Raw genomic sequence first — 16,959 nt, forward strand, 5'->3', positions numbered from 1 at the left:
CTGAATGTCCGATTTTAGAAATAAGGCGTGGTCTTTGTGACGTTATAAGTGATGTACTTTGGCACGCGACTTCATTGCCGCGCTAAATGTTAACGGTTTGCTCTCAACCGCGTTTTCGGGTTATGATAATTTGCGCTGTACGCTAATGGCATCGATGAGTGGCATTTTATCGCTTTTGATGCCAAAAAATTAATTTCAATCTGCGCACCGATTAAAATAGTTGTTAAAAAATATTAAATTTATTCAAATCATTTAAAAAATGGTTAAACCCATTGTTTTTAAGCATCCTCTTTCAGTAAAAAATACTTTGAAAATTTCGGAAACGATCCCATTACCGAAATATCCCCTTTTACCCATTCATTTTGAGATTATAGGTAAAAAGAAAATTGGAATAAATTATTACTGTGTGGTATTGTGTGTCCGTATGAAAATTGTATCTTTTCAGATACGCAGTAAACATGAGTAAGAGTAGAAATAAAAATGTTGGAAATATAGTAGAACCTCTATTAAGGGACACCGCCGAATAAGGGACACCTCTATTTAAGGGACATTTTTTCAGGTCCCAGTCCCTTTGAATAGGGACTTCCATGTATTTACCTCTAATTAAGGGACACTCTGTTTAAGGGACAGTTACAGAGCAAAAAAATGCACAAAGTAATGTATAAGCGCATAAGAAAAAGTGAATTTACTGGAATTCAAGTTTCACTTTTCCTCTAAAAATTAACTGAGGTAAGTTTGACATGCACATATGTGAAGGAAACAAGTTATGTGTTGTAAAAAAAACTTGCTGGAATTAGCACGCATGATTTGCCCTCTTAACAATTTATTAAAGTAGGTTGAGGGTCGACAGAGAGTGCACAGCAACTAATTGGCTTTGTATATAAAACTTAAAATTTTAACATTTATTGAAATTCACATAGTATTACATAGTAAATTGCATAACATAAAGCAAATATATTCAATAAATTGCTTCAAAATTATTTCTGTGTACAACAAAACTTTGCCATTACAAAATTTTTGATTAAATTTTAACTAATAAAATAACATAAATTTAGAAATTTCAATAATTATGAATTTTATTTAGCATATAACAAACATTTTCAGTAGTTAATCTTAAGTGTTAATAGTTAATGTTTATTGTGATATTATACTACTAAGTACACGGCATGCATCAACTCATCCACCTCCGAATAAGGGACACCTCTATTTAAGGGACAAAATGTCTGGTCCCCTCAGTGTCCCTTATTCAGAGGTTCTACTGTAGTTAAAATCATAGAAGTTTTCTCAAATATTCATTTATGAATATGGTCGAATTTCGACCACTGGGCGAACACTAGTTCATATAAATAGACATACTACATACGTACATTGGTTTCCAAAAAAAAAAAAAATTGAGCTTATTCAAACAGTTACATGTTGAACTGAATGACACTCGACCCGAACACACTTCGTATAGCAAAATATGTAAAGAAAATTCAACACTGGATAATTATGGGGAGTTTTAAAAATTAACACCTGTATAAAATTAACAAATTGAATGTTTCTGTTTCACATAGGACAAGAGTATTGTGGCGAATGATCACCCCCTAACAGAGATACAGCAATGCATGATGTTGCTACAATGCTGTGTTGCTGTAATGCTGGGTTGCTGCAGTGCTCTGTTTCTGTAAAGTTGTAATGCTTTGCTGCTCTATTGCCGTGTTGCTCTATTGCTGTGTTCCTGTAATGTTGTGTTTCTGTGATGCTCTGCTGCTGTATTGCTGAAATGATCTATTGCTGTAATGTTGTGTTGCTGTAAAGCTGCATCACTAGATTGTAACATATTTGAACGTTCTTATATGATTTCAAAATACATTTTTTACGTATCTAAAATTCAAAGCATTTTACCGCGTATGTCACATAAATTTTACATCGGACTGTTTCGAGAATAAGCCCCTCAATTTCGAAAGAGGAGGACTCTTACCTCGCTCATCTTCCTGCGCCCCTCGACGCGCTCCTTCTCCGCCGACCCGCGCATCTCCAGCATCTGCCTGCGCGCCGCCTGCTTCTCGCGCTCCCTCTCCTTCTCCGCCTGCTCCAGCCGGCTCCTGAGCTCCGCCGCCATGCGCTGCGTCTCCCCGAGGAGCGCCTGGCACTCCCCGCGCTCCTTCTCCCACGCGAGCTCCAGGCGCGTCTTGGCGATGCTGCGCGTCTGGCCGCGCGTAGACTCCAGCATCTTCTGTTCTTCCAGCTGCAAAAAAAGAGGAGAAATGGATGTTTATGTTTACAAATATAGTGAAAAGATATTTTCAGACTTCTGAAGTATCCAAAGTAGCAGTCGACAACTGGCGGACCGCGGGCCAGGTTCGGACCGAGGAAGGAACCGGTCCTCCAAACAGAAGCACATTTTTTAATCTTTGCATTTGTTAAAAATATAGGGGAAGCTGCTGTACCCACGGGCGGTTGTACCTACGAATGTTGGTCGGGTATCGTCGAGAGGGATCCTAATTGGGGTTCAACGTGTGTGTCACAGCTCTTTCCAATACCCCAGAAAGTTTCAACCCGATCAAACGAACATTTAAGATTCTATCACACAGAGCCGTGTCCAAGGGGAGGGTTTTAGGGGTTAAACCCCTCCCATTGGGGAAAAAAATATGTGTCAAATGAAGAAAGTGATTGACTTAAATTAACTTTAATGTGTAAGTCTGCGTTTAGCGCTTTTTTTTCCCCTTTCTCTCTGAAGTTTTTCTGTAATTTAACTCAGTAATTCTGTATTTTTTTTCTCTTATTCAACTCAGTTGGACCTAAACCCTAAACGCTTACATTTCTTTCTTCTTTTTTAACTTGAAAAGTTGTTATGTAATTTACAATTGTTAAAGCTTTACCGACTGAAATAATATTTTGGAAAAACTGTGGTGGTAGAACCGCTGAATGAGCTACCAATACAAAGCATTAATATTGCTTATTGTAAGGAGGTACTGATGAATTTGGCATATGCTGAGCTATGAAAATGTATTGGCGATTGTGTTTAGTAATGTAATTTCCATCTACAAAAAGCTCGTTTTTGTTTAGTTTACAAGTAAGAACGTATTAAGCATTATTTCAGAGCATAAAATCTGATGTACAGTAGACCTTCGTTTTACGCGGGGGTTGCGTTCCACGGAAATGACGCGTTAATTGAGACCTAATACTAGTGTTAAAATAGGGGTTTGGTTCGCTAGATAACAAAATACTTCATTCTAGTGATGACTAATTATATAATAAGTTTAATGTATACTTATATCGACTTTTATGCACAACATGCATAATTAATTTCGTGTCCTGTTTATAAAGATGAGCTGGCTATGATTTTTTTTGGCAGTCATCAAGAATTTTTCCCTGTAATTCTTTGCAGAGCATTAACGCATCCATGATCACTTGCGTCATTTCCAAGATAGAATTTTCCTTCACTAAACAATCAGAAAGATCAATTCTATTGTCTGGGAATGGCTCAACATTTCCAATGTGAACGTTTTTGGTTGTGTGTCACCGACGTCGGTATCCTCGTTGGTTTTGACCTACTTTGTCACTCGTAAAAGCTCTTCTTCCAGTGAATTCTGAACTGTGTGAGTTTAATAACTTTACTTCTGGAAAGAGCTCTGGAACCAATCGCATAAAATGTCTCCAGTGGCCCAAGCTCGATTATTAGCACGCCAAAATGCAGTTGATTACGCGTAATCTGCAATGTTTAGGAGTTTGGATTTTGAAAGTGGGAAAAATTTTATCTGTTTGCATTGCCGCATCCCTGTAAAACCGAAACTCATCCGCGTAAAATAAAATAAATGTGTCAAATCTTAAACCGCGAATAACCGAAAACGCGTAAAATAAACCCGCGTAAAACGAGGGTCTACTGTACATTCTACATTATAAAATAATTTGTGGAGAGTTTTTAATTCTTGTTGCAATAAACTGCATAGTAAACAGGTTTAATTCAAAAGAAACAAACAAGGTTTGGTTAAAGTGAACCTGTCAAATGAAGGAATACTTTGGTTACCTGCCAGAATTATCCTTCTAGGGGAAGGGGAGGGGGCAGCAATACTTACAGGTGTATAAACGCCATACTGGGATTGACAATTTGTCATAAAACTAAAGGTTGTGAGGGGTTGAATCCCCCCCCCCCACACACAGGTAAGATTAAAACCCCTCCCTTTATGAAAATCTGGACACGGGCCTGTAAACTTTTTTTCGGTTTTAGTAGGATCTAAGTAAAAAATAACATGAGCAATTTTTTTTTCGTCCGTCGTGTATTGTATCATTCATTTTTGTTGTAGGTATCATGATTCCCTATATTTTGAAGGTTTTGTTTCTGATTTTTAATGTTGTAAACTGTGGTCCTGTCGATGTGACTGCCGTGCAAAACTAAAATGGCATACCTTTGTTCCCACGGACAGCAATTTTTAGTCTCTTGGGTCACACTTGAGTCTTCTTATGATGTGAAAGTACCTCAAAATGGTGCCTTGTCATCAACGTTCGAAATTTGCTCTTAACAATGATGATTAATTTGAAGTAGGGCTTGAAGATATAGAGTTGAAATAACCCCCGCGTGTTGTAGGATCTTCAGACCGTCAATCCCACCTGTTTCATTTGAAGTCGACTTTTCTAGATTTTTGTTGATTTAATCTAAACTGAGTTTTTTTGTGATGGGTTAATTTTAGTTAAAGGTTTCAATTTGCATATAAATTGAAGTTATTATATAGGTACATAGAGAGCCATACTATCATGAGTCCAGTTTTTTTTTGTTTTGTTTAAAACATACGGACCACCCACGGACAAAAAAGATGGTTTTTAAGAAAAAAAAAATTGAGGTTGAAAGCTTTGAGATTTTCACCTGACAAAAATTGCCAAATTAGATGATAAGATGTCGATTCTGCCAGAAAATTTTTCCGATCGATTATCCATTCCCAGAGACCAGCAAAAATTGAAAAGTAAATTTTGTCCGTGGGTACAGCAGCTTCCCCTACTCCTGCAAAAGTTTTATTTTATTAACTAGTTTTGTTATTTAAAATTTAATTTATTTGTATTCGTCACATGCGGAAATCCAAAGTCAACCTCTTGTAACTTGCTATATGAACTAGTTAATATTTTCGCTCTCTTAATATAGCGACGACAAAATAAATTGTAGATTTCGAAAGCAAAGGTTTCAATTTAAAGGAAACATATCTCATTCGTTGGAAAACAGTAGTTTAAATCGTTGAAAAAATTATGTATTTAGCCATTCCATGAAAAAGTAGTCACTTGGTCCGCACGGAGCGGTTCACATATTTTATTAAAAAGTAATAATTTTAAAAGGTAATTACAAAATCTTTTGTTTAAGGAATCACACGTATGTTTGTATTTAGTTAGGCAGTAAAAGTTTGTTTATTGTCTTTTATAGTTATTATTTTTATTTAAATACTAGCTGTACCCGACGTGCGTTGCTACGCCAACAAAAAAAATACATCATTATACTGATTTTCATGACAATCGGTTGAACGGGGCAGAAGTTGCTACTCTGCCGTGCCACCTGGTGGCGAGTGGCTTCAATGAGCATATTATGCACCTTCTCCGTGGAAAAATACAAATATATAGCAATTTTCATAATAATCGGTCCAGGTATCAAGTGAAGCCGTGACTATACTCAAATTTTGTACTCACGCAGTTTGCAAGATCAATCCATCGCTAAAAATATCAAATAGAAAAAGTTTTAAATCCCCCCGCTGCATGAAAAGCCATAAAACAATAAAGAAAGAATTTATTTGTTCAAACTCAAGAAAAATGGCTTCTTATCAATGAGATCTTTCACGCGAATTAATTTCTGCAGCCGATCATTTTATTCGTATTTATCCAATGGATTGTGACTTAAATTGGAATAAAAAAGGAACTATCGATCGGATTTTTTTCGAACTGGTCTATAAACATTCCCAGTACCAAAAATAACAAACGGTGAAAGTTTCAGCTAAATCTGCCGGGTAGTTTTTGAGTTCATGGATGACATACAGACAAACATTCATTTATATATATATATATAAATATATATATATATATATATATATATATATATATATATATATATATATATATAAACCGTCACGTGCAGGACAAAATTACCGTTTTTCATCTAATGACCCAAATGCAATGTCGGAGGTCCATTAATTGTACCTGATTGATCTTGGATTTGAGTTCCGCGGTCTGGATTTCTGCAGCGTTCTTGTCAGTTTCCATCTGCAACTTGAGGTTCTTGTTCTCCAGCACGGAGTCATCCAGCTGTTCTCGGACGTCCTCCAGTTGATATCGGAGCTCCTGGACCTTGCGTCGGGCAGCTTCGGCCTTGAAAAGAAAAAGAGGGGGGAAGGGGGAGTCAGTCACAGATGACTGTGTTTTATTGCTTAGAATCCATATTAGGTACTTGTGCCAAACAAAGCCCGCCGAAGGTTGAGGGCCTAATATCTCGTTCATTTATGATTCACTTGGCTCCAATTTTTGTACATTCATGAAATAACTCATAAAAAAGAGAGAAAAAAAGGATTCCATTTGAAAATTTAAGTTTAATTTCAGTTTGTCAGCAATTTTACAAAAAAAAAAAATGTTGAATAGGCATCCGGGGACATGGGTCTGAAATAAACGCCAAAAAGGATTAAAAAAAATGAAAAATAATTAAATCCCAATTAATTATTTAACAGCATTTGATAACTCAAAAGCATTACCAAAGCCACATTCGGATCACTACTAAGTCGTTATTTTCTGTCTTTGGTCCCTCCTGTGCACAGTTCGTGCACATATGTGCAACTCATTCAGCACAATATCTTATCCTCCACCCGATTCTTCGGTGTTTTAATAAGGACACCGGCTTCCTAATAATGCCCATCAAAGCCTTATTCGGCTGCACTCTACTTTCCTAGGGTTACCAAATCCCAAGAAACAATGAAGGTTTTCTTATTGAATTTGTCAAATATATAAATGAGGCTTTCCAGAACAATGGGGTCGTTTCCAAAATTTTAAAAGTATTTTTTTCTGAAAGAACATGTTTAAAAACTTACGATCTAACTATTTTTTAAATAATTTGTTTAAGTTTAATATTCTTAAAAAATTACTTAAATCGGTGCGCTTTCATTGTTTACATCTCTTGCGGATGACATCACAAAAGATGAAATGCCATTCTGTGTTGCCATTCACAGAACAAAATATTTAATTCGCTGCTTTACTCACGTGTATTGGCAACGATATGGTTGATAGCAAGCACAGAGCGCAATTTTAATTCGCTTCTTGATTATCATAACGTGGAAACGCGTTACAAAGATGCGTCAAAGAGCATCATTTGTGACGTCATCAAGACCACACCTTGTTTGAAAAATCGTAGAGTTTAAAAAATTAATTAAAAAATAACTGTTGGGAAAATGAAAGAATTTTCTGGGTCCATGTTATTTTATTTATTTTTTTATTATTATTATTATTATTTTTTTTTTTTGCTTATTTTATCAATTTCAGTGATTAAAAGTATTACTTTTGACTGAAGGAAACAACCCCATTAACACCTTTTTATCCTAGTGAGCTGCAGCGAACCACGAAGAAACAGAATCCAATGTAAAATAAGATCAGGCAATTAAGACAATACTTTTTTGTAAAAACCGTACCTACACTTTTGCGTGTTGATAACTAACTACTTGTTGATAAAGTTTTATCATCAGTTAGGCTTTATCCAGATGCATGTGTATTTATAGTGCAAGTTAAAGTCAGCTGGGTGATTGCGGATTACTTCACTTCACACTGATGACGATAAAATCCTAATCTATCGAAATTTCCTACATAGAAAAGTGTGGGATTGGTCTTTTTGATCTGCATGGCTTTATTTAGAGCACCAACCCTGTGGTGTATCGAACTCCGCTATCGTAATCGTAGAGACGTCAGAGCCACTGACGTCACTGAGGAAAACATTCTCTCGGAACAGAGGAGATCGAAAGGGACTTCGAAGCCTTTGTCTTGTACATAGTAGTTATAATAGTCAAGTCTAGTGTAATAATGTCTGAATGATCAATTACCATTTACATGTCACGGCGAGCATAGTGTTACAAATTCTGTAAATAGTAATTATTTTTGTCATTAATTTGTTGTAATCTAGCTAAATTTGGCGTTTATTCCATTATCTTTCATCTAAAATTGTCTTAGTAACGTAACCTGTAAATAATTTCATGTAATGAATATACAACCCCCTTACATTCGAATGAAGTATATGGTCCCTCCATTTCTGAAAAATAAGATTTGTGAATGAATAAAAAGAAAATACGAGACATTTTTGTAGAATGTAATCGAAACTTCTCAATAGGAATATTGTGGAAACTTTTCAAGGATTTATAAATATCCTCCGCGGCATAAAGAGTCAGTCTCGTTTTAGTTCTTGCTTTGGAAAGTGCGTTTTAGCCTTGCTCTGTGTGTTTTTTTTTTTTTTTTTTGCGTATTTTGATGTAAATACGTGGTTGACCGTTGAGTATACGGTGTTAATCGATATTTGCCTAATTGCTGATGATTGATTTAGCAGTTGTAACTACGCTTCTTGTACATAGTTTTAAATAAATCTCCTGTGTTTTTTCTCAAGAACTGTGTCGTCATTAAAGAAAGTTGGAAGTTGTATCATGAACTCTTAACAATTGGCGCCCGTAAAAGGAACCATAACAGACCCTATTCGTTAGCACAAAGTAACCTCTTCACCTCTTCTCTGTGTCGTGCCCTCTCCCTCTTGAGCGATCCCGTCCTCGCCTCCTCCGCCTGCCTCTCCTCCGCGCCGAGCCTGGACTTGAGTTCGTCCCTCTCTGCCACCAGGCTGGCTATCTGGGCCTGCATGCTCGCCATCTCGGAAGACATCAGGGCCATGCGGCCCTCGTACTCCCGCCTCACGTCAGCTTGAGTCCGGTCCTCCGAATCGCTGCTCGCGTGGAAAGACAGGGGTCGGTCCAGCGCCTTGTTCAGCTCCTCCACCTGGAAGAGAGAAATGAGATGCACAGGATGTACATAACTGTCACTGACCAAGAGAACCTCTCTTTCCAGCTCATGCTTGCAGATTTTATTTGATCGTTAAATCATAGTGTAGTAGCTAGAGCTCTTAATTCCAACCATGGCCCCACTAAATACGCTTACGGGCCTTGACAATTTTTGAATTTTCTGGGTTGAACCGATGCAGCTCAAACAATCATAAGCAGTGTTTCAAAGTTTGTTTATATTTTTGATTGGACGTCGCCCATTTTGAATGCAAGATGCGCCACTGGGAACCCCTGCATCCATCAATCAATGGCAAAGTAATGGAAACAGGGTTGCCCTATAGCGCCCTCTTTGTGGTCATGGGTTTCAGCGATTGCCACTTCCCGTAAGTATTCAGTGGGGCCATGTTCCAACTCGCTGTAAAAAAAAAAATGCGTAAGGTTATCGGTATTAATGGGTGTAACCTTATACGAATTCTGAAGTGTGTAGCATCAACGTTTTAAAAGCTCAAATTGTAAGAGGAACCTTGCGCTATCGTTTCAGCAGAATTCAAAGCGCTTGCGTAAGGATCAGAATTGGCGCAGAGCATGTAAACTCTTATTAGCGGAACGGAAACCGAAGCTCTTGCTTTGCAAGTCTTAGATTCGCGTTGTGAGTTCGGACCTGACTCCGGTCATTTCCTCCCTTAGTGCAGTAAAAATGTCTTATTTCTGTTCCAAAATAAATAAATATTCTTGATTAAAATCGTTGGTGTTTATTGGTAGTTAGAAAACATGAACTTGATAAATCGTTCAAGAAAGTCAAAAATGAATGCTTAATTTTTGGTAATGTGTAACCTTTCATGCAATTTCTCTGTAAGCATACAGAAAATTCTGGCGTAACCTACGGCAGAAATGAGTGGGACGTTACGCTATAGTTACATTACCATGGTGTAACCTTCCACAGGGGGGGGGGGATTATTGCGCAAGTTGGGCCACGAAATTTTTTTTTTGGGGGGGGGGATTTTTAAGTTTTTAAAATTTGTTTATATAAATTTATTTCTTGATTTATTTTTAATTTTCATTATTTATTTTACTTTATTTTATTACATTCTGTTTATATTTCATTTCATTTATTTATTTACAAATGTTTGTGTGAGTGTGTGTGTCATTGGCATAGTAAACAACTTTTCTATTTAAGTAATAATAACAAAGATAACTAAATATTAATGACCAAAATAAATAAATATTTAAAAATAAATAAATAAATAAAAATATAAAAAATAATAAATAAATAAAAAATGTTAAAAAATAAATAAATAAATACAAATATTTAAAAATAAATAAATAAAAAATATTTGAAAAAAATAAATAAATAAATGAAATAAAAAAAAGAGAGAACTAAAAAATAAAAAAAGAAAACAGGGTTGAGGAAAATTTGGGCGGAGGGGGGGGGGAAATTTGCGCCATTGAACTTGATTGGAGGGGGGGGGATGGGCACCCCTGACCTTCCACAAGCGATGTGTCACTTTACACCAGTTACATCAGTTAAGTTACTCCAGAGTAGTAGAGGCAGCTAAACTGCCACCGATTTTATGGAGTAAGGTTGCACAAAATTTTTTACAGTGCTGGATCAAAACTCTTTCAAGTGGGAAGATTTGGAACAATATGTTCAACAGTTAAGTTGAAAAATATTAAAAGAAAGGTTTAGAGCAAAAATTTTAAAAGATTGTGGGAAAACTTAAAAAGCCATAAGCTTAGACCCATGTAGTTTTTAAGCCATAAGCTTAGATCCATATAGTTTTTAAGCCATAAGCTTAGAGCCATACAGTTTTTAAGCCATAAGCTTAGAGCCATATAGTTTTAAGCCATAAGCTTAGAGCCATATAGATTTTAAGCCATAAGCTTAGAGCCATATAGTTTTTAAGCCATAAGCTTAGAGCCATATAGTTTTTAAGCCATAAGCTTAGAGCCATATATTTTTTAAGCCATAAGCTTAGAGCCATATAGTTTTTAAGCCATAAACTTAGAGCCATATAGTTTTTAAGCCATAAGCTTAGAGTCATATAGTTTTTAAGCCATAAGCTTAGAGCCATATTGTTTTTAAGCCATAAGCTTAGAGCCATATAGTTTTTAAGGCATAAGCTTAAAGTCATATAGTTTTTAGGCCATAAGCTTAGAGCCATATAGTTTTTAAGCCATAAGCTTAAATATAGTGTCCGAATCATCCACGTTTCCCCCACCTGTTTCCTGAGTCGTTCTCTTTCCTCCTTGAGATGCTTTTCTTCTTTCTTGTAGGACTCGATCAGGGTCTCTTTCTCTTCCACCAAATCCTGCAGGTGGCGACGGTCCTGCTCCACTGACTTCAATCTCTCAAGACGTCGGCTCAGTTCCTTACTTCGTTCCTGCAAGAATAAACAAACATCCTTCATTAGTTGGCTTAGTGGAAATAAATGGAAACAAACTCGATTAGCGCACTTGAAGTGTTTCTTGACGCTAAACTGTTGTGGGTGAGGACTAGGCAGCATAAAGAAGACATACGGAGACTTCCGCCCAGCGTGTTCCTAAGCAACTGTGTAGGGGTTATCATTGTTTCAAGATGAGACTGAAAAAAGTTTTTTACTACATTTCAATGTTTACTACATTTTTCTCTTCAGTATGTCTACAATATAGAGTAAAGAAATATACATAGAGAGGCTCCGTCCATGGTAAAAGGGAGTTGAAATTGAAGCCGGAATCATGGGATACAGCGGTGCAATGATGAGCTGGGTTATGATTACATGATCGCTTCGCAAGGATAGTTTTACCATTCTCGCAAAGGGACCGTATAAAATAGCTGGCATATTGGTTTGCATTTTAATTCATGTTTTAGTGCAATTTCGAAAACGTGCTTCATAAACTTGCAACGATATCTAAGATTAAATTTACAACCAATTGAGATTCAGTAATGGAGTGTTTTGAATCAAGATGTATCTCAAGAAGCTAAGGATCTTGGGATACAGCGGTGCAACTTCCGGCTTCAATTTCTTAGTGTAGCGGGACCTCTCTATGTAATGTCTTTACTCTATGGTCTATAATTGCAACAGAACTGGTTTCCAGTTGCTTTACTTGTCACGTGGAAGATAAATAAAATAAATTAGGTTTGAATTTCATCTTTCCTGCTTCTTTTAATGTGCAATTTACCAGCTCCCTTTTACCCAACACATTTTAGGTTTATACTGATTTAGTTGCATTTAATTTGCCTTTTAGGGAGTATATAAATATATGTCTTTTCATCTCTGTTTCAGGATTCTTCAATTTTTTGACACAATAACAATAAAAATAAAAAAAAAACAAGAAGAATAAATTTTGTTGCCAAGAAAAAAGAATAATTTTATGCCTAACCCTCATATTTCCTTTAAAGACATTAATTATGGACATACAGTTTTTTAGAGTTAGAATGAAACAATTTAATCCAAAAAATGAACTGATCAATGAATTTGACCTGCAAGTCAAGCTTCTCTTTAATCCAGGCGTCTTGTCTGCTGTTGTAAGTGTCCTTGGTGGAAGTCATCTCGAACTGAAGCTCGTTCACTTCCCGCCTCAGCTTACTGACGGTGTTTTCGGCCACTTCCTTCTCCTGTACCAGCCCGGCCTTCGTCTTCACGAAGTCATCCTCCAATTGATCATACTAAAGCGGAAGACACAATCGATTTCTTTAACGTAGTGTCACAGTAAGCGAAATGCTTTGAAGAAAAAAAAATCGGATATACGTGCAATTGCTGATACGAAAGAAATACATTTTTTAAAACATCTAAAGTGAATCATGCAGTGAAAAATAATAAGAGGTCCTCCACAATCAATGTCACGCTTGAAATGGGGATTGGAAAATTGTGACAGCTTATGATAAAGGAGTAGGCCAAAACAAGAAGTGTGACATCACAGATTTTGATTAAAATAAGCATTTTTATATATATAATATAGTGACATGTGACAAGGGGAGAAGCGATAAACAACGACACTATGTGACAATGGAGGAGAAGATCTAAGAGGTTGAAAAAAAATTAGACATCACTTATGGGCAGCCCCTAAATATTATACGAGAAATGTTGTTGAAATCTCTTGCAGAACACCATGCAATGTGCTCTTGTTTAAGACAGTTTCAGTCAGTCGATTTCCTGCCTTGCTCTCTTTCTGTGGTTCAGTTTCTCTAAAGGGCTGAAATTCTATATTTAATTGTGCTTCGCTATGTTTTGAAACATCTCACTGTGCTGTGCTGTCTGTTTCTTGACAAATAGATGTGGAGCCAGCTCTTGTTAGCTTTTTCGGCATCGGAGGATTGCACGAGTACATTGAAACAGATAGTTAAAGGATCCTCAAGGTTCAGAGAAGTTTGTCAGCCTCAAGTGGTGGTTTTGAAGTTTACATCCTCAAGCTATCTTAGCAAAAGATCCGGTAGGGCCCTTCCCTGCAAGTTAGTTATACAATTGTTAGTTATTAAATTTGATTAAGGGCTTCAATATTTGACCACTGCACTTCAGTTTTATCAGACTGAAAAAAATTCAATAAGTTGAGGGCCAATAGGATTTACATTTTGGTTGTAACCCAATGAACAACCATCTTGAACACTGGCCTTTGGCTAAACAGGCAGAGCACGAAGTACCCTTAATTACCATAGGAGGATATGCAGCTTAAAGGGGAAGCGGCTTTTTTTTGCGAAGAAAATGCTATACCGGCTAATCATATTCTTGCCCACATTTTTACCTCCTTTTACAAAAAGGGAAGTATTGCATTCGTGAAAAAAATTTCACTCAAAAATCGACCTTAATTTCCATTTTGCTCACCCGAATGAATGTTGAGTTTTTTTTATTTTTCAACCCGACCACACGTGGATATATACCTAAGAACGTATAGATACCCGAAATATCCATTTTGACGGTCCCCTTATTAATTACAAGGAGTTTTCTCGTGACGTCTGTATGTACGTATGTATGTGCGTATGTACGTATGTGCGCATGTATCTCGCATAACTCAAAAACGATATGTCCTAGAAAGTTAAAATTTAGTATGCAGACTCCTAGTGGAATCTAGTTGTGCACCTCCCCTTTTGGTTGCATTCGGACGTACCTAAGGGGGTCTTTTACAACTTTTTGGGGGGAAATCATTGTTAATATCAATGCAAACTCAAGTGGTGTTATAATTTGGCAAACACTTAGCAACATATCGCCAAGCTTTTGGTCGCCAAGTTTCTTCGCTAACTTGGCGACAAATTTGGCAGTTTTTTTAATTATTATTATTTTATTTATTTATTTATTTTTATAAATTTGGCCACTATTGGCGATATTTAGAGAATTAACCATTGAATCACATTAAAATGTCCAACATTGGGAAAATTAATTTGTATAAAACTTTTTTTTTTTTTTTTAAAGTTCACAACAAACTTGGGGCAAAAATATTTAAAGTGTTTCTTGGCTTACTCCAAGGCACTACTATTATCATTAAATTGGCGTAAAAGGAAGTCATGTGATGCACACATCAGCTAGTTTTAAGGGATTCTACACTACATAATATAGGATCATTATACCTATTGCTCTACATTGCTCAAACTATGCACTGTTAATGTCCCATAATGTGTAACAGAAAATACTTATTCACACGATGTGTTCTATAACATTACTGTACTATTGCATATACGTTATTGATTTTATTTCGCACTATATTTTCTCTGTTTAAGTAAATAAATCCTCATGATGTGATCCCAAACGGATTAAAGCCCGTCTGTTCGTCGACACAGTGGGGTGAAAATGAGTACACTCTTGCCCCGGCCGGGACTCCACCTGGACATTCTTGCGCACCACCACCTATGCGGTGGGCAAGAATGGCAGTGCTCAAGCTGAAAACGTGCCACCTGGGAAGAACAACGTTAATACGTAAATCCTTCAGATGGCGTAGTAATTCGTGATTTTAAGTATACAGTCGACTCCCGCTACAATGTGATTCGACTTACGCGAAATGGCTATAACGCGAATTTTGCACGAGCAACGAATTTTAGAGCTAAAGCGAATTTTTCGCCCACAACACGAATGTTTTCGGAAGGAAGTATAAGCTTCGTTATTGGCTACTAAATATTGATTTTGTGAATGTTATAACATCCCTTTTGAGCATCACTAACAGCCAAAGTTCCCTTACCAAACTAGTCTACTGCATCAAATAACCACTCAGCATCTTTCATTTATTTATTTTTCCATTCTAAATATAAATGTTGATGAAATATAATGGTACCTTCGTGCCACCTTCATCTAAAACTTGTAAAGATGGGAAGAAAAAGAAAGTTTCTGATTAAAACAATTTAAAAAAAAAAGGCTAAGATTCTCGATGTGCTTCAACAACTACAAAACATCGACGGCAGCGCGACGATAAGTATGAGTGAATCTTCCACACATACAATATAAGTCAAAACAAAAAGATATTCGTAAAAGTTCAGAACTTAGTTTCAATATTGAAGCTTTCAGAGCAGTCTAGCAAAGTAACTATAATGAAAATAGAAGCTGCTCTTGTATCAGGGGTGCCCATCCCCCCCAAGCTCAATGGCGCAAATCCCCCCCCCCCAAAAAAAACTTTTCTCGCTTTCGAATCGGGTTAAATATAACAGTTTTTAGAGTGCGTAATTTCCAGTCAAATTCATGGGGGGACTGGGGTAGCGCTAACAAACAGCATTTGAACTGAAATATTGTTGGATTATTGACCTGCCTTGCCTTCCTAAATTTTAAAACGTGCACCTTGAGTGAACAAGTTTTGGTACCCCTGAATTTTGCTACACCTTATTTTTTTTTCAAACGTATGAACAATTACAGGAAGAGTGGATTCAACTTTATGGCTTGGGATGGAGTCATTACTAGATGTTTACAATATGAATCTATAAACTATGAATCTTATTTTATTGTCACTTAGATAAGGTGTCCTGGGGCTTCTGCTCCGGAAAATTTTCGAAATTGTAGTTTTAAAACCAGTTTTAGACGATCTCTGGTGATGTTTGGGGGATAAAAGATTTGGTGTGTCCTTCCCGGTAATTTTTCAATATTGAAACTTTAAAAGCGCAATTGCAGATAGTTTAACGTTGTGTGAAAGAGGGCTTTTTCCTTTGTTTTCAAAATTGTAGTTCTAAAAACGCAGTTTTAGACTATCTGTGATAATGTTAGGGAAAGAAGAGATCCTAGGGCTTGCCAAAGGAAAATTTTCAAAATTAAAGTCCTAAAAACGCTATCTATGGTTTGGGGAAAAGCAGTTTTTTGAAATTGAAGCTCTAAAATCGCAATTATAGCCGACCTTTGTGACGTTAAAAAATCGAGTTTTCGGAAGATCTCAGGAATTTTCTCGAAATTTGAAGCCTTGAAAACCAAATTTAACACGATTTTTTAATAATGTAGACGAGAGGGGGGGGGGGGGAGAGAGAGGGGCGCTCCACTTAAATTTTTGAACTTGTAGCTTTTAAAACGCAGTTTTGATAGATCTGGATAATGTTAGTGGAAGGTGAATTTCGGTGCCATTCCCCTGGCAATTGTTTGAAATTGATACTCCAAAAACGCAATTCTAGGCTTGTCTTTGATCATGTTACGGAAAGCGGGGGGAATCAGGGGCTCTCTCCTATAAATTTTTCAAAATTGCAGTTCGACAAACGCAGTTTTAGTTGACTCTTGATGATAAAGAGGGTGTTATTCTGGCGCTACAGTGGGGGGCGCTCTCCTGGAAGTTTTCCAAAATTAAAGTTGCATATCCAAAAAAGATGGATCAGACGCACCGTGAAAGATATCTTTCGGAAATCGTGAAAAATGGATTCAGCTATTCAGCACACATCGAAAATCAGAACTCGAGAATTTTAATGAATCAAATATCCTTCTATACATATCAGATATAGAAGAAAGTAAATATGATTTACGAAACATAATTTAAACACCTTAAGAACAGACTGTTCCACCTCCATCAGCGAAAACCAACATCGCTGAAAGTTTTAATAAAAATCATCTAATGATAAATT

At 36.6% G+C, this 16,959-nt stretch overlaps 1 protein-coding gene across 1 annotated transcript in view; it reads right to left on the reverse strand.

Annotated features, from left to right (window-relative positions):
* Positions 1 to 16,959, reverse strand: part of LOC129217769 (trichohyalin-like) — a 150,957-nt gene that overhangs the window by 30,312 nt on the left and 103,686 nt on the right. The window contains 5 exon segments of the mRNA XM_054852113.1: positions 1,964 to 2,230; positions 6,157 to 6,324; positions 8,701 to 8,967; positions 11,189 to 11,350; positions 12,430 to 12,615. Coding sequence (XP_054708088.1) covers positions 1,964 to 2,230; positions 6,157 to 6,324; positions 8,701 to 8,967; positions 11,189 to 11,350; positions 12,430 to 12,615 — 1,050 coding nt within the window.

This window comes from Uloborus diversus, chromosome 2 (assembly GCF_026930045.1).
Source record: "Uloborus diversus isolate 005 chromosome 2, Udiv.v.3.1, whole genome shotgun sequence".
Lineage (NCBI taxonomy): Eukaryota > Metazoa > Arthropoda > Arachnida > Araneae > Uloboridae > Uloborus > Uloborus diversus.